General features: G+C 39.1%; 1 protein-coding gene and 1 pseudogene across 5 annotated transcripts in view; one reads left to right on the top strand and one right to left on the bottom strand.

Moving 5' to 3' along the window:
* Nucleotides 1-27,682, bottom strand: part of ACER3 (alkaline ceramidase 3) — a 157,765-nt gene that overhangs the window by 47,480 nt on the left and 82,603 nt on the right. For all 4 annotated transcript variants that reach the window (XM_027562825.1, XM_027562827.1, XM_027562824.1 and 1 more), the window contains 3 exons: nucleotides 12,982-13,034; nucleotides 10,187-10,268; nucleotides 7,341-7,376 (listed from right to left, as the gene is read on the bottom strand). In XM_027562825.1, coding sequence (XP_027418626.1) covers nucleotides 7,341-7,376; nucleotides 10,187-10,268; nucleotides 12,982-13,034 — 171 coding nt within the window. The remainder of the gene's footprint in view (nucleotides 1-7,340; nucleotides 7,377-10,186; nucleotides 10,269-12,981; nucleotides 13,035-27,682) is intronic.
* Nucleotides 16,351-18,459, top strand: LOC113905470 (annotated as a pseudogene). Its single transcript, XR_003514675.1, has one exon. The product of XR_003514675.1 is annotated as a heterogeneous nuclear ribonucleoprotein K pseudogene (transcript).

Consider the following 27,682-nt stretch of genomic DNA (forward strand, 5'->3'; position numbering starts at 1 on the left):
TTGTGTGGTAGTTTGAGCATTCTTTGGCATTTGCCTTCTTTGGGACTGGAATGAGAACTGACCTTTTCCAGTCCTGTGGCCACTGCTGAGTTTTCCAAATTTGCTGGCATATTGAGTGCAGCACTTTCACAGCATCATCTTTTAGGATTTGAAATAGCTCAACTGCAACTCCATCACCTCCACTAGCTTTGTTCGTAGTGATGCTTCCTAAGGCCCACTTGATTTCATATTCCAGGATGTCTGGCTCTAGGTGAGTGATCATACCATCATGGTTATCTGGGTTATGAAGATCTTTTTTGTACACTTTTTCTGTGTATCCTTGCCACCTTTTCTTTATATGGAAATCATGATATACCAAAATAAATCATGATAGTTACAAATCAGTGAATACTGAATAAAGTAGGAATATAAGAGAGAGTCCAAACAGATAAAAATAAATTCAAAGTTTAATAATTAAGAGTATTTTCATAAATCTCAAAGTACTTTACTACCAAGTTGTTATTAATTATGAAAGGACAGAGAACAATTACACAATGGAGATGTCTATTAGACACTATCGTAAGTCATCATGTTCCAGTATGTTGACAATAAACTTTCACGTGGTTTGGGGCAAAAGTTCTTTTTATCATCCTTGCAGCTTTTCTGTAATTCTGATTATTGTTTAAAAGTAAAAGACATTTAGACAATAAAGAATTCCATAATAACCCGCTGAAATAATTAACAGCTTCACATTAAATGCCCAGAGTGGGTTCAAGTCTTTCACTCTTGGAGAAAGGCACTCAGCTCATCTGTGGTCAAGAAACATTTATGAGGGTGGGAGATCAGGTAGGGATCTGTGGATAAAGTACCAGTGAGTGGGAACCGATGGTGGTAATAGGTAATGGGATTTAGGCATTTGGAATTTGTAATGAACTCACTCAATTGCCCAAACATAGTAAAGGGAGCCTCTAACAGAAAAAGCCAAGGGCTACAGTCAGGGGAATCCAGATTTTTCTACCACCTGATTACAGTTTCAATACGTAAGTCACTTGAATAAGTCCATTCACTCATCTTACTCTTGGATTCCCATTTGTAAAATGAAGGGACTGAACTAGGTGACTGTGGTTTCATATTTTTATAATCATACTCAAAATACTGATGTAAGAGGCATTTTATTTTGGGAGTTAATAGTATAAATTATTCTCTGGCGTGCTGCAGTTCATGAGGTTGCAAAGAGTAGGACATGACTGAACAATTCTCATATGATAAGGCTAAAAGGCTGGTGCTTCCTACATAATTAGATGATAGTTTAAATAGTAGTAAGCTAAATGCAGATACTACTTTTTAACTGTAACATAATTTCATAAGACTCATAAGGCAATGAGACTTTGTAAAAGCATAGTTTTTGTAGGTATTCAGAACTAGTTTAAAATCTTAATTCTGCCCAAACTATACAGCCTTCTAATCCAGCCTACATGCAACTACTATAATTTATGTCTCTGTCAATGACAAAATAAGTTCCAAACTCTAGCATGACAGTCAATAAGTCACAATTTGGTTCCATTCTTCTTTCTCTTCTCATGTTCTACATGGTCTTGTGTTTAGCATAAGATTTCCCAAATAAGACCCCAGAATACCACTGTGCTGAGGGATATTAAGAGATATTCAATGAAAAGAAAAAAAAAAGAGTTCCATGGTCAAATAAATCCTCCTCAAATGTCATTTCCTGTGTGAAGCCTTCCAAATATCCTTCTATAAAAATTACTTAATCTCTTTTTATTCCCAAAGTACTTCACTTATATTTGACTTTGGGCAGTTTTTTAAATTGATAACTGAACTGAGGTTTAAAGTAAAGCACAGCTATCCCTAAGTTTTATATATTTGGTCTTCACATTCTTCCAAGTTCACTATTGCACAAAAATCTAAATAGTATTTTTCATTCTTTTGAAAAACAGATCTTTCGGACAATAAATTAGATTCCAAAGTAATTAGCTATAGGGACATATCATAAAAGTAATATGGGTTTCAGGGGAAAAAAGGATCTGGGTTCAATGTCCAGTTCTCCAATCAATGAGCTGAACACTGGGCAAATTATTTAACCTTTCTGATTCTCAGTTATCTCATCTATAAAATGAAGATAATCCCAATTCCTAAACAGATTTGCTGATATTTTAATAAGATAATGAGTTAGTCAATCTACATAAACTATATGAAAGAATATATAATATTTAGCACAATATTTAGTAAACACTAAAAAAGTCAGCTTCTTTTCCAGTGTGCTTATATATCCTTCTACTCTAATTTGTAATAAAATGGCACAAACAAAACATGATAGAATACAAATTTAAAAATGTTAAAAATCCAAGTTTCTGCTTTTCAAATTGTTTACATAGTGTGTCCTTTCCTGCAAACCTTGAGTGTCAAATTAGAAGGCACAGTAATAAAATACTGATGTGCCATGTCGAGAAACAATCTTTAGGAGACATCTACTTTGGTAAGATTTTAAGCAACAGTACTCTTTGAGACATTAGATGAGATCTCATCTGAGATACTCAACTACTGATTGTTCAATTAGCTTCTTTAAAAGGGTTACATTATTTCTTAAATGTCCATTTAATCTATTCTCATGTATGCTTTTGTTTTTGTTTTCCTCCTTAAGACATGCTGGTGTTTCTATTCAATGTGACAGCTATGTGATTTGAATATTATCTTTCGCAAGGCCATCAAGTTAAATAAATAGCATTTGGCTCCCTTTCAGATGTCTGGATCACCTTGGACTCAATAAAGTAGAACTGTTATCAGTATATTCTTCCTCAGAGAAGCTAATCTGGTTAGCAAGACAATCATCCTTGTTGTGACAGGTACTTTTAATTTTACTATCACTACTATCGGGGCTTCCCTCGTAGCTCAGTAGGTAATGAATCTGCCTGCAAGGCAGGAGACCTGGGTTTGATTCCTGGGTGAGGAAATCCCCTGGAGAAGGAAATGGCAACCCACTCCAGGATTCTTGCCTGGAGAATCCCATGGACAGAAGAGCCTAGTGGGCTACAGTCTATGGGGTCATAAGAGTCAGACACGACTGAGCGAATAAGCAAACACACATCACTACTATCACTACTTCTTGTCTAGCTCAACTCAAATATCTCTTTCAGAAGCTTTCCATGATCATCATAGGCAGAAATTTATGCATGTCATCTTACATCTTACTAAGTAATTTTAGTATTACACAGTATTATTATACTTATTGCCTTATGCTTTGCATTATCTTATATTAATTACTTTTATATAATCTTTATGAAATAGTACATATCCTTGTTTTGAACATTTTACAGACAAAGATATTGGAGAATACAATACTGGATTATTGTACAGCAAGAAATCTGTTGATGGATAATAAAATAGCAAGATACTGAGATTCTGAACTTTAAGAAATCAAAGTAGTAAGAAATAAAGATCCCAGCCTTAAGTCAGAGTTCCTTTAGATTAAACCACATTGCTCTGCTTTCCTTTTTCATTATTGTTAAGATTTTGAAAAATCTTGTCACAAATTCCAAAACAATTTTTCCACTTACAAATTCCAAAGCAATTTTTCTAAGTTTCTACAAATAAAAACATCAACATTTATATGAAAGAAAAATACTCTAAACTTTGACAATTAGAAGATTCTCAGAATAAGGTCTCTTTTCTTAAAAATGATACTCAGAAGATAATTAGGGATAAGTTTTTTTTTAAGCCATAAATAGAAAGTATCAATTATAATTACTTAACAGATCAGCATAGGATACTCTAGATCAGACATCTGAGGCTAAATTCTCTTTAAATAAAACTTAACAAAGTAGCAAGGAATACTACTGTATCAAAACAGTGAGCCGTTTTCCTTACTATTGCTCTTCAGTACCAAAGAAAGCAATTATTTAGCTACATACAATAAGTATATTTTGTAATTCTATTTTGAGTCATCTAGGTAGATAGACTGTGTCTTTGCCTGCATTAGTACTTCTTTTACATGTTTATTATAAAGCATATATACTACAAATACATTTTTACAAGTTAATCATCCTGATCAGATAGTGAGTTCTGAGACCAACAGCCATGTAGTATATTAATACTAGTTAACATTTACTCTGGACTTCCCTGGTGGCTCAGACAGTAAAGCATCTGTCTACAATGTGAGAGACCTGGGTTCAATCCCTGGGTTGGGAAGATTCCCTGGAGAAGGAAACGGTAACCCACTCCAGTACTCTTGTCTTGAAAATCCCATGGACGGAGGAGCTTGGTGCAGGCTACTATCCATGGGGTCGCAAACAGTCGGGCACGACTGAGAGACTTCACTTTCTTTTACTTTCTTTACACGCTAGGTTTAAATGCACTGTTTCATTTAAACTTAGACAACTTTAGGAGATTATTATACCAACTTTAGAGACGCAGTCTATAGAGCTCTATAAGAGCAGAGATGTCATTATTTCACTCACTAGTATATCTCTGCTTTTTTGGGGGGCGGGGAAGAATACTGGAGTGGGTTGCCATTCCCTTTTCCAGGGGATCTTCCTGACCCAGGGATTGAACCTGGGTCTCCCACATTGTAGGCAGACGCTTTACACAGAGTACATCATGAGAAACACTGGGCTGGAAGAAGCACAAGCTGGAATCAAGATTGCCGGGAGAAATATTAATAACCACAGATATGCAGATGACACCACTCTTATGACAGAAAGTGAAGAGGAACTAAAAAGCCTCTTGATGAAAGTGGAGAGTGAAAAAGTTGGCTTAAAGCTCAACATTCAGAAAACGAAGATCATGGTATCTGGCCCCATCACTTCATGGGAAATAGATGGGGAAACAGTGTCAGACTTTATTTTTGGGGGCTCCAAAATCACTGCAGATGGTGACTACAGCCATGAAATTAAAAGACGCTTACTCCTTGGAAGGAAAGTTATGACCAACCTAGATAGCATATTCAAAAGCAGAGACATTACTTTGCCAACAAAGGTACATCTAGTCAAGGCTATGGTTTTTCCAGCGGTCATGTATGGATGTGAGAGTTGGACTGTGAAGAAAGCTGAGCACTAAAGAATTGATGCTTTTGAACAGTGGTGTTGGAGAAGACTCTTGAGAGTCCCTTGGACTGCAAGGAGGTCCAACCAGTCCATCCTAAAGGAGATCAGCCCTGGGTGTTCATTGGAAGGACTGATGCTGAAGCTGAAACTCCAGTACTTTGGCCACCTGATGTGAAGTTAACTCATTGGAAAAGACTGATGCTGGGAGGGATTGGGGGCAGGAGAAGAAGGGGATGACAGAGGATGAGATGGCTGGATGGCATCACCACTTCGATGGACATGAGTTTGAGTGAACTCCAGGAGTTGGTGATGGACAGGGAGGCCTGGCGTGCTGGGATCCATGGGGTCGCAAAAAGTCGGACATGACTGAGCGACTGAACTGAACTGGAGTATATCTCCTGTGCCTAGTACAGCACCTGGTATACTGAAGGTACTTAAAAAGTGTTTGTTGAATAATGAGGAAACCAAAGCTCAATAAAGTTAAGTAACTTATACAGTAAGTGGAAAGACTAGCTTGAATTCAGTTATGCTTGACTTTAGATCTTAAGTCTGTGCTCTACTGCCTCTTTATTTCCAACATCAGGCTCAGAATTTGGTACTTAGAAAGTATACAGCAAACATCTAACGAATAAATGAATGAATGAATCCCTACCTTCAGAATGCTTATCCACTTCATCTAGCATTCCTCTACTTCTTCATTTCCCTATCCTGATTTTTAATCTCTAAGCCTAGATGCAAAGAGCTGACTCATTTGAAAAGACCCTGATGCTGGGAAAGATTGAGGGCAGGAGGAGAAGGGGACAACAGAGGGTGAGATGGCTGGATGGCATCACTGATTCGATGGACATGAGTTTGAGTGAACTCCGGGAGCTGGTGATGGACAGGGAGGCCTGGCGTGCTGCGGTTAACGGGATCGCAAAGAGTTGGACATGACTGAGCAACTGAACTGAACTGAAGCCTAGGATATTAGTCATAATTATAAGTTTTCATCCCTCCTATCAGCATACACAGATATCTATTTATCTTTCCTATACACAGAGAAGAAAATATTATTGGAAAAACACAGGAAATTACAGCATGGAAAGTTACATGAATAGTTTGTACCTTTTATTACAAAACACAGTACCAAATAAGTAAAAAACACAAAAGAGAAAACTGAGTGGTCATAAACATAGAAAAATTAACTCAAATTTTTCAAGTAAGAAGTTTATAAAAACTGAAGTATTCTTCACATAAACTTACTTTATTTTTATACTGTGTTAATAAATATTTCTAATAAAGGGATAAATACACAATGACATCACCTCGAGTTATAACAAACAGGAAAGTGAGAATGCCCCCCTCCCAATACCATCTATGTTATTCAGTACATCTCCTTTCAGCTGGCCTATGGAAAAAACCTAGGCACAATAATGTGGATATGGAATTTATTTCTTTAAAAAACATATTTCAGATGATTATTGTCTAGTTTTAGTTTAAAAGGTTACAGGAACATTTACTTTTTAATATAAACACAAAATATTCTAAAGAGTATAAGGCCTCTAATCCTCCTGGAATATGTGGTTCCTTGCTTATGTATATATTTCTATCTATCCTGCTTTGTTAAAAGAATAGTGACAGGAGTCAAACAAATCTAGTTAGAATCCTAGCTCTGCCCCTTAGTAACTGTGTAACCATGGGGCAAATTACCTAGTATCTCTGAGATAGTTTCCCTTAAAATGTAGACAATAATCCATAATTTTTAGGACTGCTGTGGAGATTAAAGTCTATGTAGTAATGAGCATAGTGACAGGCACATCACACCACTCAATAAACAATGGCTCTCTTTATTAAGGGTCTCATACTCATTCTACCCTAGTTTCTTTCTAGGATGCACATAAGTTACTATTTCTTATACCAAAGTTTCTTATGTTTGTTTCTTTTGATATAAATAACCTCCCAACTCATATATGTTAGACTGAAAATTTCTTGAGTATTTTCCCTATATCTTCTCTAAAAGATAATGTCATAAAAAAGACTATTTACATGTGCATGTGAATAATATTTCCTGGTTTTTTGTGCTTATAAGAGCAATGCTGCACCTGCATGATTGTCTAACAACAGCTAGTGGAGCCTGGGCATTGAATGTTCTTGGTATTTGTTTTGTTACACCTCCTATAGGAGCTTGTCTGCAATCTGTTTTAAACACTGTTCTTTTGTAGAGCATCCACCATTTCATTTCCATAAGTTATACATGCATATACTAGAAAAGGAAAATACAAAGCAGGTTAAGTAATAAAATGTGTAATAATTTTCAAAAATTACCTGATGGAATATAGGCTCCTTTACCTTAAGGTAAACCTGAAAAAAGATTAAAAGAAATAGATGTGAAAGAAGTGCCTTATGAAGGGGAAAGAAAACCTATACCTACTACCTTGCAAATCTCATACGTCTCTGGCTTCCCTTGTTTTGCATCCTAGAACTGACTCCAGCCATGTGAAACCAATCAGATTACGTGGCTGCCACAAAAGGGCTACTACCTCAGGTGTGTCTGCGCCACGGCTAGCTTCATCATGTTGTCATTTAGTTGCTAAGTTATGTCTGACTGTTGCGACCCCAGGAACTGTAGCCTGCCAGGTTCCTCTGTCCATGAAATTTCTCAGACAAGAATACTAGAGTGGGTTGCCATTTCCTTCTCCAAGGGATCTTTCCGACTCAGGGATTGAACCTATGTCTCCTGCACCCCAGGCAGATTCTTTACTGCTGAGTCACTAGGGAAGCCCGAGCTTCTTCAAGGTAAACTAAATGTTTCACAGCTGTTGTGGACTACTCTGGCCTCTTGGCCTCTGCATGAGCATCAGGGAGCACAGATGCATGAATACTCATCAGAGCTGAAGAGGTTATGCTGACAATCCCTGCAGCAGATCTGTTTCACACTAGCAAGAACACTGGGCTTAGCAGCAAAATTTCAAACTGCCACTTACTTGCTATATGTCTGAGCAAGTCATTTAACCAAAAGACTCATTTTTCCTTATCTGGATAATGGGAATAATAATAGTTAGCAATAATTAGCCAAAATATGCGCAAGTCTCTAGCAGATAATATATGCTAATAAGTAAAAACATTTAAAATAAATTTCTTGTTCTTTCTTCTGCTTCCAAAAATCTCTAATGCATTCACTGAGAAACATTTTCAGTTACACAAACTCTAGTTTCAGGCTCCAATGTCATGTGGGTGATTAAGTTCAATGCCCACTTATTGTATGCATTTATTGCCCTGTAAGAGTACACCTTTAAAAAGACATGGTAGAGAGGAGTCAAAATTTAAATCACAAATCTGAAATGACTCCTATCACTTACAAGACAAAGTCCAAATTTCAAAGCCTTCCCATGACATTGCTCTAGCCTTTCTGTTTGGCCTTATTCGTATCTTCCTGTCTCTTTCTCATCCTAGGCTCCAAAAAGTATACTGCTACCCCAAAGACGCTAGTTTCATGCTTCTGTATCTTTAAACATGCCATGCTTCACTGGGTTAGCAAATGCCCCTGCTGGTAAACACTCATCTTCTAAGATTCAGCTCAAATTATACCTCTTTCTTGAAGTCTTTTCTGAGGTTTTTTTTTTCTGCTTAGCAGAATCCACCACTCATCCTTCTTTCTACCAGACTGTCAATGTATAAATGTTATGGCATTTATTAGTTTGCTTCTCTCCCCTACAAGGAAATAATCTTTTTGACAGGAAGGACCATTTTTATACATCTCTATAGCCTCATTTAATGTACTGCTGATCTCACAAATTTTATGTAATTTTACAATTTGCTACAGAATTTCTTATTCCTGGAGGAAGTTCCTTCTTTACAAGAGTAGATCATTTCCTTCAAGCAACCAGAAAGCTTTAATAGTAAGATGTGTATGAAATATTTATATACGTATAACTCTAAACTCAATAAGGCAGAATGTTTTTAAACTCTGAAATTTGCTATTTCAAAATACTAATTTCCCTTTACATAATTTCAGATTCTCACTGTTAGTTACAGAAGAAATGCAGAGGGGCAAGGCTCTTAAAAGGCTTTTTTTTTTTTTAAGGCAAAAGAATTATGGAGTCCTTACTGTGTACCAGGGATTAATTTTTACAACTAATATGAAATGTATGTTTATTACTATTTTCACTTTACAAATGAGGAAATTTCAAGAGGTTAAGTAACTTGTCCAAAGTCCCATAGTTATTAAGTAACAGAGTATTTAGTAGGTCCTTAACCAAGACAAGCAGAGAAGGCAATGGCAACCCACTCTAGTACGCTTGCCTGGAAAATCCCACAGGCAGAGGAGCCTGGTAGGCTGCAGTCCATGGGGTCGCAAAGAGTCAGACACCACTGAGCGACTTCACTTTCACTTTTCACTTTCATGCCTTGGAGAAGGAAATGGCAACCCACTCTAGTGTTCGTGCCTAGAGAATCCCAGGGATGGGGGAGCCTGGTGGGCTGCCGTCTCTGGGGTTGCACAGAGTTGGACACGACTGAAGCAACTTAGCAGCAGCAGTAGCAACCAAGACAAGCAACTTAGAGCATAAGCAGATTTTGTAGGAAAGATAATGAGTAGGTTTGTATCATGGGGCAGGGGTAAATAAGTTCAACTTGGAATGTGCTGAGATTGAGGTTCCTAATATTAGTGATATCTAAGGCTTAAGATGTGGATTTGATAGTTGTCAGGTTATAGGTAGTACTAGAAATGTGGGAACAGATGAACTGGCACACATAAGTGATCAGCTATCTCAACCTATTTGGAAAAGTTTAGGCATTAAAATAGTCACAGGAGGCACTAAAGATCAGAGCCAATTTCTTTTTTTAACAAATAGGACATAATATGTTCATCCATGAGGAAAAGTTAATCGTTATTTGCTTTCTATTGCTATTGAATATCTGCTTTTTGACTTTTCCCACTTCCTGTCAAAAAAAAAAAAAAAAACCAAACAGGTTTAAAAAAAAAAATTGTTTCAACTTTTTGTTGAGAAATAACACCTAAATAGAAAACAAAGAAGCAATATCTATAAGGGAGTTTCCTTTAGAAATATTTCAGTTTGAACAGCATGAAGCAAACACTAGAAGCAAAATGTACCAAACTCCATAAATGGCAGTTCACATGCTTAATTTATTAGAAATAAAATATGACTTACCATGGTTACTATTAAACTGAAGAGAACTAAGGTAAAAAGCAGATGGTAATTTACAGACTTCTTCATCTTAAAACATTCAAACCTTAAAAAGAAAAAAAAGAGAGAAACTTGTTTTAGAATATAAAACTAGGAAAACAAACAGAATGCTATTTTGCCATGTGTATACATGCCCTGGGTATACTGGTGCCCATCATTTCCTTGCAACCACACACTCATCTTAGAGAACCCACACGGCCTACAGCCTTCAACAGGCTGTGGGGATCAGGAGAAGACACCTGATTTCAAATAAGGGAAGAAAGCAGTCATCTTCTGCTCTTTTATTAAATTATCTACTCTCAACGTTGTCTCACGCAGGTACAGGTGTATCAGGATATTAGTTTATCAATGCTCACTGTTACTTTTTCTTTCAATAAATATAGTTTTGACAGAAAATATAGATCAACAAACAATGTTAGGGAGAGCACAGACTCTAGTCTCAGTCTTAAGAATAGGTTTCAGAAAACAGTAGCTAGAATTTCCTTGGTTTTGATCTTAGGTTTTCTAAGTGCCCAAATCTGCACTGTCACAGATGGGTTGATGACATATTTTTCTAGATTGGGGTTCAGTTCTGTTCAGTTGCTCAGTCATGTCCGACTCTTTGCGACCCCATAAATCACAGCACACCAGGCCTCCCTGTCTATCACCAACTCCTGGAATTCACTCAAACTCATGTCCATCGTGTCGGTGATGCCATCCAGCCATCTCATCCTCTGTCATCCCCTTCTTCTCCGGCCCCCAATCCCTCCCAGCATCAGAGACTTTTCCAATGAGTCAACTCTTCACATCAGGTGGCCAAAGTATTGGATTTTCAGCTGTAGCATCATTCCTTCCAATGAACACCCAGGACTGATCTCCTTTATAATGGACTAGTTGGATCTCCTTGCAGTCCAAGGGACTCTCAAGAGTCTTCTCCAACACCACAGTTCAAAAGCATCAATTCTTTGGCACTCAGCTTTCTTCACAGTCCAACTCTCACATCCATACATGACCACTGGAAAAACCATAGCCTTGACGAGACAGACCTTTGTCGGCAAAGTAATGTCTCTGCTTTTGAATATGTTATCTAGGTTGGTCATAACTTTCCTTCCAAGGAGTAAGTGTCTTTTAATTCCATGGCTGCAATCACCATCTGCTGTGATTTTGGAGCCCCCAAAAATAAAGTCTGACACTGTTTCCACTGTTTCCCCATCTGTTTTCCATGAAGTGATGGGACCAGAGGCCATGATCTTCGTTTTCTGAATGTTGAGCTTTAAGCCAACTTTTTCACTCTCCACTTTCACTTTTATCAAGAGGCTTTTTAGTTCCTCTTCACTTTCAGCCATAAGGGTGGTATCATCTGCATATCTGAGGTTATTGATATTTAAACCACAGTGCAAAAATCAGTTTCTCAACCTAAACTGACTTTGTAAATAAAATGTACTGGAACACTGTTACACCCATTGGTTTATAGCTTATCTGTGGCTGCTTTTATGCTATAATAGCAGAGGTTGAAGACTTGCAACAGAGACCACAGGCCCAGGGAGCCTAAAATAATTACTTCTGGTTATTTCAGAAACAGTTTCTGATGAGTTCTTTTTAATAATATATTTTTTCAAACTATTTTTAATTTTTTAAAATTTATTTAGTTTTTCAGTTCATTTCAGTCACTCAGTCATGTCCGACTCTTTGTGACCCCATGGACTGCAACACGCCAGGCTTCCCTGTCCATCACCAACTCTGGAGCTGGCTCAAACTCATGTCCATCAATTCAGTGATGCCATCCAGCCATCTCATCCTCTGTCATTCCCTTCTTCCCCTGCCTTCAATCTTTCCCAGCATCAGGGTCTTTTCCAAGGAGTCAGTTCTTTGCATCAGGTGGCCAAAGTATTGGCACTTCAGCTTCAGCATCAGTCCTTCCAGTGAATATTCAGGGCTGACTCCCTTTAAGATTGACTGGTTTGATCTCCTTGCAGTCCAAAGGACTCTCAAGAGTCTTCGCCAATACCACAGTTCAAAAGCATCAGTTCTTCATGCTCATCTTTCTTTATAGTCCAACTCTCACATCCATACATGACTACTGGAAAAACCATAGCTTTGACTAGACAGACCTTTGTCAGCAAAGTAATGTCTCTGCTTTTTAATATGCTGTCTAGGTTGGTCATAATTGCTTTACAGAATTTTGTTGTTTTCTGTCAAACATCAACATGAATCAACCATAGTATACATATGAAAACTTTTTATTTTTGCATATCTTTAAAAGAAGATATTATTGAGCTAGCAATGATGATCTGGTTGAAAAGAATCAGATAACCATCACATAAGAGGTTCAGACAAGTTTGAAGTATTAATACTAGGGAACAGAAGGTATACTTTAAAAGTTAAGTTTATTAAACTTGTAGGTTATTAACTGCATGACCTTAAGCAAGTCATCTCAGCATAAGCTATGCTTATAGTCTTTGATAAAATGGGGACAATATCCATTTATCTTGTACAACTGTGAAAATTTAGAGATGACTTGCTGCCCTGCATAATTCAAGGTACAAAGTAGAAAAATGTTATGGATTTTGGATAATATATTTGAGATCACACAAATTCATAACCATTGTTAGTATAACTTCCAAAAGATTATACTCTGTATTAAAATCACAAAAGTTATAATCTTCTACACCGTTTTTATCTCCCAGTAATATAACTGCATTAGTTATGTTAATTCCCTATGAAACAAACATGAATTTTAAAATATATCAAGTAAATGAATTTTAAACATAAATACTTACATGCAGTATACAAATATACAACAGCTGTAGATCATTGGGAGTTCATCCAATAGCTAAAAGAAACAGACAGGTAATAGGACTTGAATACTACTAGAGCTGCAATTATTATCAAAATCCAAAATAAAACATCAGAATGACTAAGATGGTCACCTCTTATTATCTAATACATTTTACTAATTATCATATATATATCATTATCTAATTTACTCTCTGTGTGTATAGATTATTGTTTTTGAACAAATGAACTTATCTAGCCATCCATCTGTCTTAATGTACATATTTAAGTAGGATGCCTGACTCACTGCTCAGCTTGGATCATTCAGCATCATAAACTATGATAACATGCCTCCATCAAGGAATGATGTCCATCATATACAGGTGATAGGTCCTATCAGTATTCTTTTGCATTTTTTTCTTCATCCTATAGCACCTAAGATAAATAAAATGGTTGGATGGCATCACTGACTCAATGGGTATGAGTTTGAGCAAGCTCCAGGAGATGGTGAAGGACAGGGAAGCCTGGCGTACTACAGTCCATGGTGTTGCAAAGAATCAGACAAGACTGAGCAACTGAACAACCACTCATATATATAAGAAGAGATAGTAATGGCTGGGGAAGTCAGTTAATGTAAGTGACGTCAAAGTATGTCTCTGAGAAATAATATTATTATTAGCAATAATAACAACTATAGCTGTTGCTATTGCTAAGTCGCTTCATTCGTGTCTGACTCTGTGCGACCCCAGAGATGGAAGCCCACCAGGCTCCCTTGTCCCTGGGATTCTCCAGGCAAGAACACTGGAGTGGGTTGCCATTTCCTTCTCCAATGCATGAAAGTGAAAAGTGAAAGTGAAGTCACTCAGTCGTGTTTGACTCTTTGCGACCCCATGGACTGCAGCCTACCAGGCTCCTCTGTCCATGGGATTTTCCAGGCAAAAGTACTGGAGTGGGTTGCCATTGCCTTCTCACAACTATAGCTGCTGCTGCCGCCAAGTTACTTCAGTCGTGTCCGACTCTGTGTGACCCCATAGATGTCAGCCCACCAGGCTCCCCGTCCCTGGGATTCTCCAGGTAGGAACAACTATAGCTACTATATATTAAACTACAAGCTGGAGAGTGTCCAGCTAAGTGTTATGATAGTTATTTCTTTTTTGGGGGGGAGGCGGGGGAGGGTTTACTTCTAATCCTTAAACCAATCCTATAGAATTTACTCACTAAATATGCAGTTAATGAATTCTTTAATAATATACTACTATACGCTAGGCAACATGTTAGGAGCTGAGGATATGAAGAAAACAAGACATAATCACATAATTCCCCTCAGGCAGTTCACAGTCTATTGAGGTAGAGGGAATGAAAAATAAGTGATTAAATATACAGTAAATATTCCCAAAAAAGAAGCAAAAGAAGCCAGAAAAGGTAGTGGCAGGAAATGAAGTGAGATGGCAAAGAAAGGCATTCTAGGGAGAAGGAAGAGAATTTATGCAAAGCAATATATTCTAGTAAATTATTATAATAATGAAAATGACAGCATTTGTGCAAGGTATTATGATTAAATGTTTCACATTCATTATCTCATTTAATCTGCACAATCCTAAGGTAGGAACTATTATCTACATTCCAAGATGAAAACACTGAGGCTTAGATGGTTTAAGCAACATTTAGAAGATCACAATGCTAATAAGTAACAGAGCCAGATTTTGAAGGGACTCTTTTATATTATGTTGCCTCCAAGACCTTTCACTTGAGTCACCTTTAAATGTTCAAAAACACTGGTATAACACAATGACAGTTCAGTTCAGTCGTTCAGTCGTGTCCGACTCTTTGCGATCCCATGAATCGCAGCACGCCAGGCCTCCCTGTCCATCACCAACTCCCAGAGTTCACCCAGACTCACGTCCATTGAGTCAGTGATGACATCCAGCCGTCTCATCCTCTGTCGTCCCCTTCTCCTCTTGCCCCTAATCCCTCCCAGCATCAGAGTCTTTTCCAATGAGTCAACTCTTCGCATCATGTGGCCAAAGTACTGGAGTTTCAGCTGTAGCATCATTCCTTCCAAAGAAATCCCAGGACTGATCTCCTTCAGAATGGACTGGTTGGATCTCCTTGCACTCCAAGGGACTCTAAAGGGTCTTCTCCAACACCACAGTTCAAAAGCATCAATTCTTCGGTGCTCAGCTTTCTTCACAGTCCAACTCTCACATCCATACATGACCACAGGAAAAACCATAGCCTTGACTAGACGGACCTTTGTTGCAAAGTAATGTCTCTGCTTTTTATATGCTATCTAGGTTGGTCATAACTTTCCTTCCAAGGAGTAAGCATCTTTTAATTTCATGGCTGCAGTCACCATCTGCAGTGATTTTGGAGCCCAAGCTGCAGGTAAATCAACCACCAGTTTTATGAAGATTCCTTTATTTAAAGTTTTGTACCAGGATCTACTGACTTTACATTAAACATCTAAATGGGTCTTTTGTATTTCCATTTAAAATTTTAAACTTTTCGTTCTAAGTCTGTGAAAAATGTATTATTAGGGATTGCACTGAATCTATAGATCACCTTGGGCAGTATGGTCATTTTGACAATACTGTTTCTTCCAATCTAAGAACATGATGTATCTTTCTACCTGTTTGAGTCATCTTCAGTTTCTTTCATCATGGTCTTATACTTTTCAAGTACAGGTCTTTTGCCTCTGTGAAGTGAAGTGAAAGTCACTCGGTCATGTTCAACTTTTTGCGACCCCATGGACTATATGGTCCATGGAGTCCTCCAGGCCAGAACACTGGAGTGGGTAACCGTTCCCTTCTCCAGGGGATCTCCCCAACCCAGGGATTGAACCCAGGTCTCCAGCATTGCAGGCGGATTCTTTACCAGCTGAGTCACCAGGGAAGCTTTGCCTCCACAGGTAGGTTTATTCCTACGTATTTTATTCTTTTTGTTGTAATAGTAAATGGGATTATCTCAGTTTCTCTTTCTGATATTTCTTTGTTAGTGCACAGAAATGCAACAGATTTCTATATAATAATTCTGTATCCTGCAACTTTATCAGATTCATTGATGAGCTCTGAGAGTTTTCTGATGTTGCTTTAGGATTTTCTATGTAAGTATCCTATCATCTGCAAACAGTCAATATGTGATTTTTAAGGGGACACAATTCAGTTCACAACTGTGGTAGTATGTTTTGTAATATAAATTTTATTATTATTCAGGTATGGTGAAGCCAATAGATCAGGAGATGACTGCCACTGAAAAGGAATTTCCTGGTGGTCCCCTGGTTATGACTCTGCACTACCAGTGCTGGGGCCCGAGTAGCTCCCTAGTTGGGGAGCTAAGATTCTGCAAGTATTGTGGCAAGGTCAAAAACAAGCAAACGGAAAGGCGGAGGGCGCTTCAGGCAAAAGCACTGCAGACGCCATTATCCTCTGTTTTTCTGCTGCACCGACCTCGACATCTTGCCTACTTCCCGCCTATTTGCGGCCTATAGGCTACTACAGCACTAGGGTGTCAGTTGGTCCCGCCCAGAACACTTCAGTTCTGCCCTGGAAGGATATATTTAATAACTGATTGGTGTGTCCCATGAATACAAGAAAATGGAAACTGAACAGCCAGAGGAAACCTTTCCCAACACTGAAACCAATGGCGAATTTGGTAAACGCCCTGCTGAAGATATGGAAGAGGAACAAGCTTTTAAAAGATCTAGAAACACTGATGAGATGGTTGAATTACGCATTCTGCTTCAGAGCAAGAATGCTGGGGCAGTGATTGGAAAAGGAGGCAAGAATATTAAGGCTCTCCGTACGGACTACAATGCCAGTGTTTCAGTCCCAGACAGCAGTGGCCCCAAGTGCATATTGAGTATCAGTGCCGATATTGAAACAATTGGAGAAATTCTGAAGAAAATCATCCCTACCTTGGAAGAGGGCCTGCAGTTGCCATCACCCACTGCAACCAGCCAGCTCCCACTCGAATCTGATGCTGTGGAATGCTTAAATTACCAATACTATAAAGGAAGTAACTTTGCGAGTTGAGACTGTTGATTCATCAGAGTCTGGCAGGAGGAATTATTGGAGTCAAAGGTGCTCAAATCAAAGAACTTCGAGAGAACACTCAGACAACAATCAAGCTTTTCCAGGAATGTTGTCCTCAATCTACTGAAAGAGTCATTCTTATCGGAGGAAAACCTGATAGGGTTGTAGAGTGCATAAAGATCATCCTTGATCTTATATCAGAGTCTCCCATCAAAGGACGCGCTCAGCCTTATGATCCCAATTTTTATGATGAAACCTATGATTATGGTGGTTTTACAATGATGTTTGATGACCGCCGTGGACGTCCTGTGGGATTTCCCATGCGGGGAAGAGGTGGTTTTGACAGAATGCCGCCTGGTCCGGGTGGGCATCCCATGCCTCTCTCCAGAAGAGATTATGAAGATATGAACCCTCGTCGAGGACCTCCTCCACCCCCTCCCGGACGAGGTGCCCGGGGAGGTAGTAGAGCTCAGAATCTTCCTCTTCCACCAACACCACCACCTAGAGGAGGAGATCTAATAGCCTATGACAGAAGAGGAAGACCTGGAGACCGTTATGATAGCATGGTTGGTTTCAGTGCTGATGAAACCTGGGACTCTGCAATAGATACATGGAGCCCATCAGAGTGGCAGATGGCTTATGAACCACAGGGTGGCTCTGGATATGATTATTCCTATGCAGGGGGTTGTGGCTCATATGGTGATCTTGGTGGACCTATTATTACTACACAAGTAACTATTCCCAAAGATTTGGCTGGATCTATTATTGGCAAAGGTGGTCATCGGATTAAACAAATCCGTCATGAGTCAGGAGCTTCGATCAAAATTGATGAGACTTTAGAAGGATCCGAAGATCAGATCATTACCATTACGGGAACACAGGACCAGATACAGAATGCACAGTATTTGCTGCAGAACAGTGTGAAGCAGTATGCAGATGTTGAAGGATTCTAAAGCAAGATATTTTTTCTTTTTTATAGTGTGAAGCAGTATTCTGGAAAGTTTTTATAAGCCTAGTGAAGAACTGAAGGAGTCCTGCATCTTTTTTTTTTATCTGCTTCTGTTTAAAAAGCCAACTTTCCTCTGCTTCATAGGTGTTCTGCATTTGAGGTGTAGTGAAATCTTTGCTGTTCACCAGATGTAATGTTTTAGTTCCTTACAAACAGGGTGGGGGTGGGGGAGGGTGTGCAAAAACTAACATTGAAATTTTGAAACAGCAGCAGAGTGAGTGAATTTTAATTTTTGTTCATTGTTGGTGGTTTAAAGAAGTCCCCCCATGTAATTATTGTGAACACTTTGCTTTGTGGTCACTGTAACATTTGGGGTGATGGGACAGGGAGGAAAAGTAACAGTAGTCCATATGTCCCTGGCATCTATTCAGAGCAGTGTGCAGAATGTAATGCTCTTTTGTAAGAAACGTTTTATGATTTTTAAAATAAATTTAGTGAACCTATTTTTGATGGTCATTTTTTTTAAGATGGTCATTTTTCAAATGGCTGAATTCCCTCCAACCTACCCCCAAACGGAACACTAAGTTTAATTTTCAGTCCTCTGTTGGATATAAATAAATGGCATCTCTTCTTGGACTTAGGCAAAATATCTTGACAATACTCAGTTCTGGTGATTCTTAATGATTTGAAGTCCATTGCTTGGGAGGAAATTCCACCACACATTCATGCTTATAATAAGCTGGGGATTTTTGTTTGTTTTTGCAAATGCTTGCCCCTACTTTGCAACGATTTTCTGTTCGTAATTCTGAAGAACCAAGGTGGGGAGCAACACAACCGATGGAATAGTGGTATAAGTTTATACCAGAAGCTTAATGACAAGTTTTATCAATCAGAATAATACTTGGTTATGGAAGTGACTGATGCTAAATAAATTCTGATTATTTTTTATTAGATAATTTCTCACATATAGACTTAAACTGTCAGCTTGGTAGTGTCTATTAGTTAAACTTTGTAAAATATATATATACTCTTGTTTTTCCATTGTATGCAAATTGAAAGAAAAAGATGTACCATTTCTCTGTTGTATGTTGGATTATGTAGGAAATGTTTGTGAACAATTCAAAAAAAAAAGATGAAAAAAAAAAAAGTAAACAAAATAGGAGGTGAAAATTAAGGGGGAACTTTCCTCCTTCAAAAAGAAAAAGAAGGAAAAGATAGTTTGCTATTCACAGTTCCCAAGAGAGAACTGCCTTGCCATGCAGAGCAGCACAGCAAAGCACCAGGGTCAGTCAGGAGGCAGAAACAACAAGAGGAAGGTTATGGGCAAGAGCCTTTATAGCTATTTCCCTAAGAAATGCAAGGCAAGGGAAGGTAAGCAGGTTTAGAATTGACTAATTTGAATAACTTCAAGGGGCTCTAGGATATAGGCGTTATCTCTAGTTATCTGGTTGTTGCTACTACTGTTCAGTCACCTAGTCCAACTCTTTCCAACCCCATGGACTGCAGCACACCAGGCCTCCCTGTACCTCACCATCTCCCAGAGTTTGCCCAAGTTCATGTTCATTATATCAGTGATGTCATCCAGCCATCTCATCCTCTGACACCCTCTTCTCTTTCTGCCCTCAATCTTTCCCAGAATCAGGGACTTTTCCAATGAGTCGGCTGTGTGCCTCAGATAACCAAAATACTGGAGCTTCAGCTTCAGCATCAGTCCTTTCAGTGAATATTCAGGGTTGATCTCCCTGCTGTCCAAGGGACTTTCAGGAGTCTTCTCCAGCACCAGTTGGAAGACATCAATTTTTTGGCGTTCTGCCTTCCTTACAGTCCAGCTCTCATAACCGTATGCAACCACTGTAAAGACTACACGAACCTTTCTCAGCAGAGTAATGTCTCTGCTTTTCAACACAATGTCTAGGTTTGTCATCACTTTCCTGCCTAGAAGCAACTGTCTTCTGATTTCATGGCTGGCACTATCAGGTACCTGGCACTGAAATGATTAGGGCAGAGAAATACTGCCTCCTGTAGTGTAAGAGGTAGTTTAGAGAATGGGTTCTGAATTGGTTAGTTTGCATATAAAAGGCACAGTTCAGGCTGAGTAGTTTTGCTATATCTAAGAACTGGCTATCCCTTGTATATTCATGTGCCAGAGCATCAAGAATACAGAAGATAATAAAGTTGTTACAAACTGAATATTTGTGTCAAACACAAATTCATATGCTGAAGGTCTAACCCCCAGTCTGATGGTATTTGGAGATGAGTCTTTTGGGAGGTAATCAGGGTGAGATGAGGTCATGAGGGCCGGGCCCTCATGATGGAATTAATTAATTAATTAATTAATTCTAAGAAGAGACACGAGAAAACTAGCAAGAAGGTGGCTGACTCCAAGCCAGGAAGAGAGCTCTCTCACCAGATCTGATCACGCTGATACCCTGAAAAAAATCTATTGTTTAAACCATCTAGTCTATGGTATTTTGTAATGGCAGTCTGAGATGACTCAGTTCAGGCGCTCAGTTGTGTCCGACTCTTGGTGACCGCATGAATCACAGCACGCCAGGCCTCCCTCTCCATCACCAACTCCCGGAGTTCACTCAAACTCATGTCCATCGGTTGGTGATGCCATCTAGCCATCTCATCCTCTGTCGTCCCCTTCTCCTCCTGCCCCCAATCCCTCCCAGCATCAGAGTCTTTTCCAATGAGTCAACTCTTCGCATCAGGTGGCAGTTTCAGCTTTAGCATCAGTCCTTTCAATGAACACCCAGGACTGATCTCTTTTAGAATGGACTGGTTGGATCTCCTTGCAGTCCAAGGGACTCTCAAGAGTCTTCTCCAAAACCACAGTTCAAAAGCATCAATTCTTCGGCACTCAGCTTTCTTCACAGTCCAACTCTCACATCCATACATAACCACTGCAAAAACCATAGCCTTGACTAGACGGACCTTTGTTGGCAAAGTAATACCTCTGCTTTTGAATATGCTATCTAGGTTGGTCATAACTTTCCTTCCAAGGAGTAAGCGTCTTTTAATTTCATGGCTGCAATCACCATCTCCAGTGATTTTGGAGCCCCCAGAAATAAAGTCTGACACTGTTTCCCCATCTATTTCCCATGAAGTGATGGGACCAGAGGCCATGATCTTCGTTTTCTGAATGTTGAGCTTTAAGCCAACTTTTTCACTCTCCTCTTTCACTTTCATCAAGAAGCTTTTTAGTTCCTCTTCACTGTCTGCCATAAGGGTGGTGTCATCTGCATATCTGAGATTACTGTATTTCTCCCGGCAATCTTGATTCCAGCTTGTGCTTCTTCCAGCCCAGTGTTTCTCATGATGTACTCTGCATATAAGTTAAATAAGCAGGGTGACAACATACAGCCTGAGATGACTAGTACAGTAGTAAATATGTGGTGTCAGATCAGGTATGTGTGGAGAATGCTCTGAAGGGAAAAAGATAAGAGTATTTCTATTTCAGTAAAAAGGCTGATGGGGGAGGCAGAGACATCAATTAGGAACCAGTTATAGGAATCTGGGTTGGAGATAACAGATTAAGGCAGAGGCAGATGGAGAGAGCCAGAGGTAGATGCACTCAACAGTTATTATACAGAAGTTGAATCAAGAGGTTTTAGAGTTTCTAGAAGTGAGAAAAGCAGGAGAAATTAGAAATGAATCAAAGGTTTTGGTTTTGGTTTTGGATGTAAGGTGGTTTCATTCACTGAAATAGGGAGCAAAGGAGAAAGAAGGGTAGTATTTATTTATAACCAGAACATCTGCTGTTGACATTATAAAGTCTGATATTGCTTATATTACTACCTAACATTTAAGCTATTTTTATTTTTGTATTATAAACAAAGTTATAAGTGAACAAACATTTTTCTTTGGTTTTAGTTTCTAGGATAAATATAATTATTTTTACTTAGTTGAAATACATGAATATTCTTTTAATAGCATTTTTCCACTAACATCAAACATATTACATGCTCAGTACAGAATACATAGAAATAGCAGAAGAACACAAAGAAAAAATTTCTTCAATTTTTACCCTCCCCAGGATTATCAGTAACTGTATATATCAGTTAGTGAATGCATAAAAGAATGAATTGAATGAGTGAATAGATGAAAAGAAAATCTGGGAGAAGTCTCCTAAAAACTTAAAGTTCCTATAATCATCAACGAAAGATAAAGTCCTAAAATGAAACAAAACAAAACAAATGTGGGTCCTAATCTTGTCCCTAACTTCTAGTCAGATAACTTTCCCTCTCTTGGGCTATTCTTCCATTTCTAAAATTTACAAATTTGGACTAAATTTTAAAAATCTCTTTTAATATTAAGGTTCATATGATTCTAAATTGTCCTTTGGTTGGTACTTTTCACCCCTTATGTGACAGCCATCTGCCCACACCAATTATCTCTACCCCTTCTCTATAATGCTGTCCTTAATCCTACTCCCAAATAAATGTACTGCTCTTGACTGGCTGCCACAAAAACGTGACACAATGATCACAAGGAAGGAGTCAGGAAAAGCCTCCATAAGGGCACACACAATTCAATACTACTTACAGGAATGAATCACTAACCATGGATCAGTAATGGTGGTTCAAACATTCTGACTGACTGAAGAAAAAGGAAGGAAATTAACATTTATTAGACACTTAATTAATAGATCCTATGATGGTCTTTTCATATGCCAATCAACTGATCCTCATAATACTCCTACAGGTATTATTAGACTCATTAGATAAATGAGAAAATTAAGGCTCAGCAAGATTAAGTGGCATGACTATGCTTAAACAGCCAGTAAAATGGTAGAATCAGAACTGGAACTCATGTAGCAGCCACCTAGGAACAATAAATCTAATGAAAATATCACTCTAGCTCTGCTGCTGCTGCTGCTAAGTCGCTTCAGTTGTGTCCGACTCTGTGCGACCCCATAGACGGCAGCCCACCAGGCTCCCTGGTCCGTGGGATTCTCCAGGCAAGAACACTGGAGCGGGTTGCCATTTCCTTCTCCAATGCATGAAAGTGAAAAGTGAAAGTGAAGTTGCTCAGTTGTGTCCGACTCGTAGTGACCCCATGGACTGCAGCCTATCAGGCTCCTCCGTCCATGGGATTTTCCAGGCAAGAGTACTGGAGTGGGGTGCCACTGCCTTTTCAGCACTCTAGCTCTAAAGCATTCTTAATACAGAACTGTCAATAATTGCTGTGCTCAGTGTGTGCAGGAATAAAACAGGCCTCCACTTTCTCTATAGCTACAACACACCAAGTTCAGGCTGGTGAAATGGTTTGCTGACCACCAGAGGCAGATATGTGGCAACTCTGCCATTTTTCACTTTGCTTCAGCGATTGTGCCTAACAAACAACAGCCTAACACTGTGGAGCCAAATTTATCCTGGAAGGAGACAAGACAGGGAGAACTTGTAGTGAATATTTATGATCATTTTATGTTTACATTAAGAAAATGGAGAAGCTATTTAAACCAATCCTTCAATATTGATGACTCCTCCTTCCTCCTCAATCATTGATAAAATGGGTCATATTTCATTTCTGCCCAGTTACACAAGCACATAAAATCACAATAGTGTAGAAAAAGGGCAAATGAAATAAGGCGTATGTAAAATTTGCCCATGAAGTTGATAAAACAGTATGATAATAACGACAAAAACACAGTGCCAAAGACCGCAGGATCAACAGCCATCGTGTCCATCCAAATGTGATGTTACCTTGGTGACAATCTCGCCAACAACTAAGCTTACCAGCAAATCAAAGCGTGTCCTACCTCTGCTCAAAATGCAGGTTAAAATAATGACTCACAGAGGATAAAGTCCATGAGGCTTTGACGGGCCTGTGGTGAGTTCCCTAAACCACATCTCCTTCCACTTAGTTCAATGCCTGCTCTGAGCAGGTACTCAATAATGTAACAAATGGTAGCTGTTATTGCCGGTAGCGCTGTCACCATCATCACCACATCCATTCTCCCACTGCACGACTACAACCATAATGTATCAGTACTGCTTTCAGTACCCTGAGAAGCCAAACCTATTCACAACTGTGGGTTCCAGTTGGCCCGGCAAATTCCTATTCATCTTTGACAATTTAACTCAAACAAGTGTCTGAATTTGTGTGAAATCCCTTTTCTGACCTCCCCGCCCTAACAATCACTTTCTATAGCACCCTGTACATACCTCTATCATTGCATTCACTAGCATATAATCTTCAACCCTAGAACACAGATTTCTTGAAAGAAGGATTATATATTCTTTACCTGGGCATACCTGTTAGCTAGGTATCAAAAAAAAATTTTTTTTAACTGATGAAAGTGTCTGTCCAGCCTATGCTTGAGAACCTCTAAAGACAGAGGACTCAAGATTTTCTAAGGTAGCCCTTACTATCTATTGGCTAAGAAAAGTCTTCCCTATGTTGAGCAAGATGGCTCAATCTTTAACCCCCACTAGAACCACACAGAATAAACCTGGTCCTCCTAGTGTCAACTTTAAATACTGATTTGTAAAACATTTATGTTGTGGTATATGCAAGACCCAGGGGATAAGTATACCAAGGTCAACTAGACAATCCTTGGTCCTCGGTAACTCATACTCTCTTACAGAAGTCAGACACATAAATACAAATAAAATAACATGGATAAGGGCAGTAATACAGATGCATGAAGCGTGTTATGAAAGAACACATGAGGGGTACAAATCTCACCCTGAGGCCATGGAAGGCTTCCTAGAGGAGCTACCACTTTGCCTGAGAGTTTAAAAGACAAACTGAATAGTGAGAGGCCAGACATAAACAAATGCAAAGAGAAAGTCTGGTGCATACAGCTGAGAGGGGGTAACTAAGCATATCTTCTCTTCTTCAGGCTAAACATTCCCAGTTCCTTCCTCAGGCATCATGACTAGATTTTTAGTTATTTCACTATTCTGAGGTCTCTCATTTGAATACATAGCCAGGTTGCAGCTGGGGAGCCTCTACATCACCACCCCAGCTCAGACACCTAGTCCTGTCTGATATCCTGTCTAAGCACACTGGCCCAGTTTCCTCATGTGTGGAAAACACACACACTAACTTCCAGGGTAAACATTTTAGGAACAGTAGACAGCAGGAATGATCCTTGAAATTTTAAAATTTATCTAAGTCTTAGAAAACATGTGTTAAGGGAATGTCAGAGAATACTGCATGCAAAGATTTAGACTAGAAGTTTTTTAATTGTTCTGGTCATATGTCACTGTATTAAAAAACCACCTCAAAATTCAGCAGCTTAAAATAGCAGTGTTTACTTTGCTCATTCATACGCATTGAAAGCAGAGTTGAGAGAGGACAGTCCATCTCTACTTCACTCAGTGTGAGCTGGGATAGCCAAAAGGCTGGGAGCTGGAATCACCCAAAGACTTGCTCACTCAATTTTCTGGCAGTTGACTCGGGCTAAAGTCTGGGGATTACGCGTGAGGTACAGCAAAGACATCTATGTTTGGCCCTTGCAAGTGGCTTCTTTACAATATGATGCTGGGTTCTGAGCATCCCAGGAGGACTAGGCAGAAGCTGTATTGCTTTCTGTGATTCAAACTTGGATGTCACACAGCTTTGAATCTGCTATAGTCACAGTCTTGCCCAGTATTCAAGGGCAACAAAGATTCCATCTCTTGAGGAGAGTCAATGTTACCTTGCAAGAAAAGCAGGTGGGATGGGATATGTGGGTGTGAACATCTTTGGAAAATATGATAATCTTACCATGTAAATAAAACTTAATGCTGAGTTAAATATCCCCAATATTAGGAGGCAGTCTGCTTTAGGATGAAAGGTATTCTGACTGGTTTGTTAGTAGTATTATTCCACCAAAGCACCTCTGGCGTCTTTAAAGTCTCTTCTTTAAAACAAACATAAACATGAATTTTTCTTATCACAAAAGTACTTCATATTTACTGCAGGAAATTTGCTAAATGCAGAAATGCAGAGAAATATAGCTGCATGTAAACCCATAGACCAGGAGTTTCTATAATATTTCAATATAACTCTTTTATTCACTTGTGTGATTAACTAAGTGGGATGGTGATTTCTTAAACTAAGGTAGAAGCAGTAAAAACAGGGAGAGCAGGCAGATCTAGATATACATTAAAAATAAAATCAGAAGGACAAATTAAACATGAGGGATGAGGAAAATAAAGAAATCAGGGATGACTCCAGGTTTTTGGATGTTTCCATTCCCATTTCCATTCAGCAAATGGGTGGGTGAGGCCATCACAGGGGAACACCAGGGAGGAACAGTTATGGGAAAAGAAATAAAGAATTACATATTGCTCATGTTAAAGGTTGAAATGTCTATGATATGTCAAACATGCTTGGATACACAAATCTATAGCTAAGAGGTGAGATCAGAACTGAATAGAGATGTTTTGAATCATCAGTGTATAGGTCACATTCAAACGTACGAGATTATATAAGATCACCTAGGAGGGAACACAGAGAAGATTGCTGCTGTTCAGTTGCTGAGTGCTGTCCAACTTTTTGCAACCCCATAGACTGTAGCATGCCAGGCTCCTCTGTCCATGGGATTTACCAGGCAAGAATGCTGGACTGGGTTGTTATTTCCTTCTCCTGGGCATCTTTCCAGACCAGGGATCGAACCCATGTCTCCTGCATTAGTAGGCAGATTCTTAAATACTGAAACACCAGGGAAGCCCACAGAGAACGTGGCTCAGGGCAAAAGAGTGGCCAGTAGAGTAAGGAAGAAAGCCGGGGGAATTTCGTTTTCCATAAGACAAGGAAAACCAGGAAGTCAAGATAACTGTTTCATGAAGAAAAAGTAAACACTGTATAGAATGCTCAGTTCAGTTCAGCTCAGTCGCTCAGTCATATCTGACTCTCTGCAACACCATGGACTGCAGCACGCCAGGCTTCCCTGTCCATCACCAACTCCCAGAGCTTGCTCAAATTCATGTCCATTGAGTCAGTGATGCCATCCAACCATCTCATCCTCTGTCGCCCCCTTCTCTTCCTACCTTCAATTTTCCCCAGCATCAGGGTCTTTTCCAATGAGCCAGTTCTTCCCATGAGGTGGCCAAAGTATTGGAGCTTCAGCATCAGTCCTTCCAATGATTTCCTTTAGGATTGACTGGTTTGATCTCCTTGCTGTCCAAGGGATGCTCAAGAGTCTTCTCCACACAGTTAAAAGGATCAATTCTTCGGCACTTAGCCTTCTTTACAGTCCAGCTCTCACACCTATACATGACTACTGGAAAAACCATAGCTTTGACTAGATGGACCTCTGTCAGCAAAGTAATGTCTCTGCTTTTTCATATGCTGTCTAGGTTTGTCACACCAAGGAGCAAGTGTCTTTTAATTTCATGGCTACAGTCACCATCTGCAGTGATTCTGGAGCACAGGGTATGAGGCCAAAAGAGATATAAAAAGAAATCTAAAAAAGGAAACAGGTGTAAAATAATGGTTCTGGGAAGTGAAATTATGAGGGAAATGTAATTGCACTGCTTTGTGGCATTCGGTGCTTATTTGCAATTTCTGTTTAATAACTTAAAAGTGAGGTCACTCAACAAAGGGATGTGACTTCTATGAGCAATACTTAGCTACTGAGTTCAGGCACATAGTAGGCAGGTAATTGAGCTTGATCTGGGCTAAATATTACTCAAAAAGCAAGATGGCTTTAAGGGTATCTATATGGATGGGTGAGAATTATTATAATTGAGGGCCACAGATTACAAACTTTGTAAAAAAGGGGAAAGG

The sequence above is a fragment of the Bos indicus x Bos taurus genome, chromosome 15 (genome assembly GCF_003369695.1).
Source record: "Bos indicus x Bos taurus breed Angus x Brahman F1 hybrid chromosome 15, Bos_hybrid_MaternalHap_v2.0, whole genome shotgun sequence".
Taxonomy (NCBI): domain Eukaryota; kingdom Metazoa; phylum Chordata; class Mammalia; order Artiodactyla; family Bovidae; genus Bos; species Bos indicus x Bos taurus.